Source organism: Tachypleus tridentatus, chromosome 3 (assembly GCF_004210375.1).
Source record: "Tachypleus tridentatus isolate NWPU-2018 chromosome 3, ASM421037v1, whole genome shotgun sequence".
NCBI classification, from domain to species: domain Eukaryota; kingdom Metazoa; phylum Arthropoda; class Merostomata; order Xiphosura; family Limulidae; genus Tachypleus; species Tachypleus tridentatus.
In genome coordinates this window covers 109,158,742-109,161,811 of record NC_134827.1, presented here as the reverse complement: position 1 = coordinate 109,161,811, position 3,070 = coordinate 109,158,742, and the positions used below count along the sequence as shown (strand labels likewise).

Below are 3,070 nucleotides of genomic sequence, written 5' to 3'. Positions count from 1 at the left end.
TGTCACAATATTATTGCAATACTTCTGCAGCAATCGTCTACATATCCACCCCCGTACCCAAGCCTGTATTGTTAGAATAGCTCCCTTACTGATGTGGTACTGTAACATGGTTCTTTTCCCCAAACTCCAAGCACGGTAACGACATTGTATTATTACAGCTGATCTTCGCATTAGCAGATATTTACTTCTCTGCCGAAACATTCTGTACTGAGCTTGGATCAAAATACACGCACGAGACTGAATTCGATTTCTTTCCGGACCTTCCAGCCACGGACTCCAGCTTGCAGAGTGATAGCAGCTCCTTGAGCAAGTAAATACTCTCTACGACAAACCACAGCTAGTTTCTTTGCTCTGTACCTTTCTTGGAGTACAAGAGTGGCCCATTTTAAAATTCTAAACCTTTTTCTAACTAGAAATCCTCGTATCAGCTTCTGGATCCTTCTACAAGCTACCTGAAGCTCTAAATAACGTTTCCTGGACTTCATCATTCTAAACTGTGTCTGCAAAGTGATCGTGGCTTGTTTTAAGTTCAAGAAATTCCTCCGAATTTCTTTTCCACACTGCCAAGCACGCACTCTTTCCTGCATTTTGTAGGTAACCAAACAGAGTTCCATGTATAGTGATCTTTGTTGGTACATTCGTACACATGCTTGAAGTTTTATCACAGCTTTCTTTTGCATACAGAACTCTCGTCTTTCCACGAATCCTCGATATGCAGCTTGGATGAGAATTGCAGCATTTCTTTTCAGAATATACTCTTTTCTTTCCTTCCGACAGTTTAGAGTAGCAATGCGTCTATCTTCTATTTTCTTAACGTAATTCTTGATTAACAAATAATGCCTGCGTGCAATAAACCCTTTCATTCTGGCTTGTAAAACCAATACAGCTTGTCTATAAGCCAGGAAGTCTTTTCGAGCTTTTTTCATTCTGAATTGTGCTTGTACTTTAACCACTAGTTTTAGGAGTAGAAGGAACCTCAGTCTCTCTTTGTTTATTGCTAACGTCGCTTTAAAATGTTGCTGCAGAGTGATTGCTGCATGCCTTATCTGAAGAAAACGTTTTCTAGCCATTAACATACGAAAGTAGCTCTGCAACTTTATTACAGCTGACCTATGGGTCAGGTACCTCTTTCGGAGAAGGTAGGACCTGATATAAGATTGTAATATGAGAACACTTTTTCTCAGAGCAAGATAATCCTGCCTAACCTTCTGTCCCGTCATAGTGTTCCTCCACCACTTCTGAATACAAACTACTGCTGTTTTCTGTTTTTTAAAGAAATTTTTTGCCAAATAACTTCTTGCGTGTGCTTGCAATATAACGACAGCTTTTCTTTTTGCCAGAAAACTCCGTCGAGTTTTCTTCGTCCTGTACCATCGTTGTATGTTTATTACTGCATAACGGATTCTCAGATAAGCCATTCTGCACTGCTGACCATGATATATAGCTCTCACGACTCTTTGAAGTCTAAGAATAGCAGCATACAATTGATGGTATTTTAGTCTAGCTAACCACCCTTTCACAACAGCTTGAATGACCACAGCTGCTCGCTGCTGTCTTTCCAGTCTTTTCCTGACTAACCAACCACGAACAAGAGCTTGGACGAAGATGATGGAACACCTTATACGGATATATTCTCTTCTCTGTGTACACCCTATTATGTGGGCACGATATTGGCTTTGTATTGTTTCAACATCCAGTTGTAATTTCAAGTAAGATTTCCGTGCCTTCCAGGAGCGGATATACTTCTGTAAAGTAACAGCAGCAACTAATCTTTCCTTCATTTCATTCCTTGTTCTAAAGCCTCTGTAAGCAGCCTGGAAAGAAACAAACAAGATATCGGAAAATGTACAGCACATAACTTTAGTTACATAACAAATTTTCTCAGTTGTTTAAATGCAGATGTATGAAAACCTCATTGTTTATACAATAAAAACATAATGCACGTCATATTTTTAATGCTGTTTACAGGAAAATATGTTAAGTTTTCCTTAATTAAGTACTCTACCACAAGATATTACTACAAACCTGAATACCAACAGCCATTCAGTTCTATGAATTCTGCGCATGCGCCATTATTGTAAACTGTACGATCTGATGAAGAGTGCTACCTCGAAACGTCATCCTTCTTTAAATAACAATACATATATATAATTGGCGACTTTTCAACCTGTTATTTTATTTTAATATATTTTTGTCAGTTATGCAGTTTTAATTATATTTGTCTTGCAAAGGGATCGCACCAATAGATAAGCCTATTCGTAGTCCTCACAATCGTTTACGGCCCAGCATGGCAAAGCGTGTTAAGGCGTGCGACTCGTAATCTGAGGGTCGCGGGTTCGCATCCACGTCGCGCCAAACATGCTCGCCCTTTCAGCCGTAGGGGCGTTATAATGTGACGATCAATCCACTATTCGTTGATAAAAGAGTAGCCCAAAAGTTGGCGGTGGGTAATGATGACTAGCTGCCTTCTCTCTAGTCTTACACTGCTAAATTAGGGACGGCTAGCACAGATAGCCCTCGAGTAGCTTTGTGCGAAATTAAAAAACAAACAACCAAATACACCGTTACAGATTGGGCTATATCTGCAGTGCTCACTACAAGCATCGAAACCTGGTTTTTAGGGTTAGAGGTCTTCACTCTTGTCGCTGAGTGGAATCATGCAGTTATTAAGCCTTTCCTATAGGTGTTTGTTAGTTAAGTGAGAAGTTAGCCCAATGATCTATCAGTGATGCGCTCACTGCAAGTGATGGAAACCCTGTTTTAACGGTGTGAGCTCTCTAACAGGACATTTTAATATGATTTTATTTATGTAAATTATTATTAATAATAACAAACTGGAGGAATTTTGCGATCAATGTTATTTTTTCCTTGTAGGGTATATTATTTGTACCGTACAAATCAAGTGAAGATTTTATCCCCAAAAATAAATAAAACTCGGACGTCAGAGGAAGCAAACACAAGCGACTAAATAAAAGAAACATTTATTCACAATAGTGTGTTATGTGGCCCACCTACCGGCAGGCATCTTAAACTCCCTTGTAACTTCACTGGCTGTTGGGAATGGAAACGG

The 3,070-nt window shown here is 39.4% G+C and overlaps 1 protein-coding gene across 1 annotated transcript; it reads right to left on the bottom strand.

The window, feature by feature from the left end:
* Positions 1 to 210: 210 nt before the first annotated feature.
* Positions 211 to 1,856, bottom strand: LOC143245962 (uncharacterized). Its single transcript, XM_076492213.1, has one exon. The coding sequence runs from the start codon at positions 1,854 to 1,856 to the stop codon at positions 219 to 221; it is 1,638 nt and encodes a 545-aa protein (XP_076348328.1). The 3' UTR covers positions 211 to 218.
* Positions 1,857 to 3,070: the final 1,214 nt, after the last annotated feature.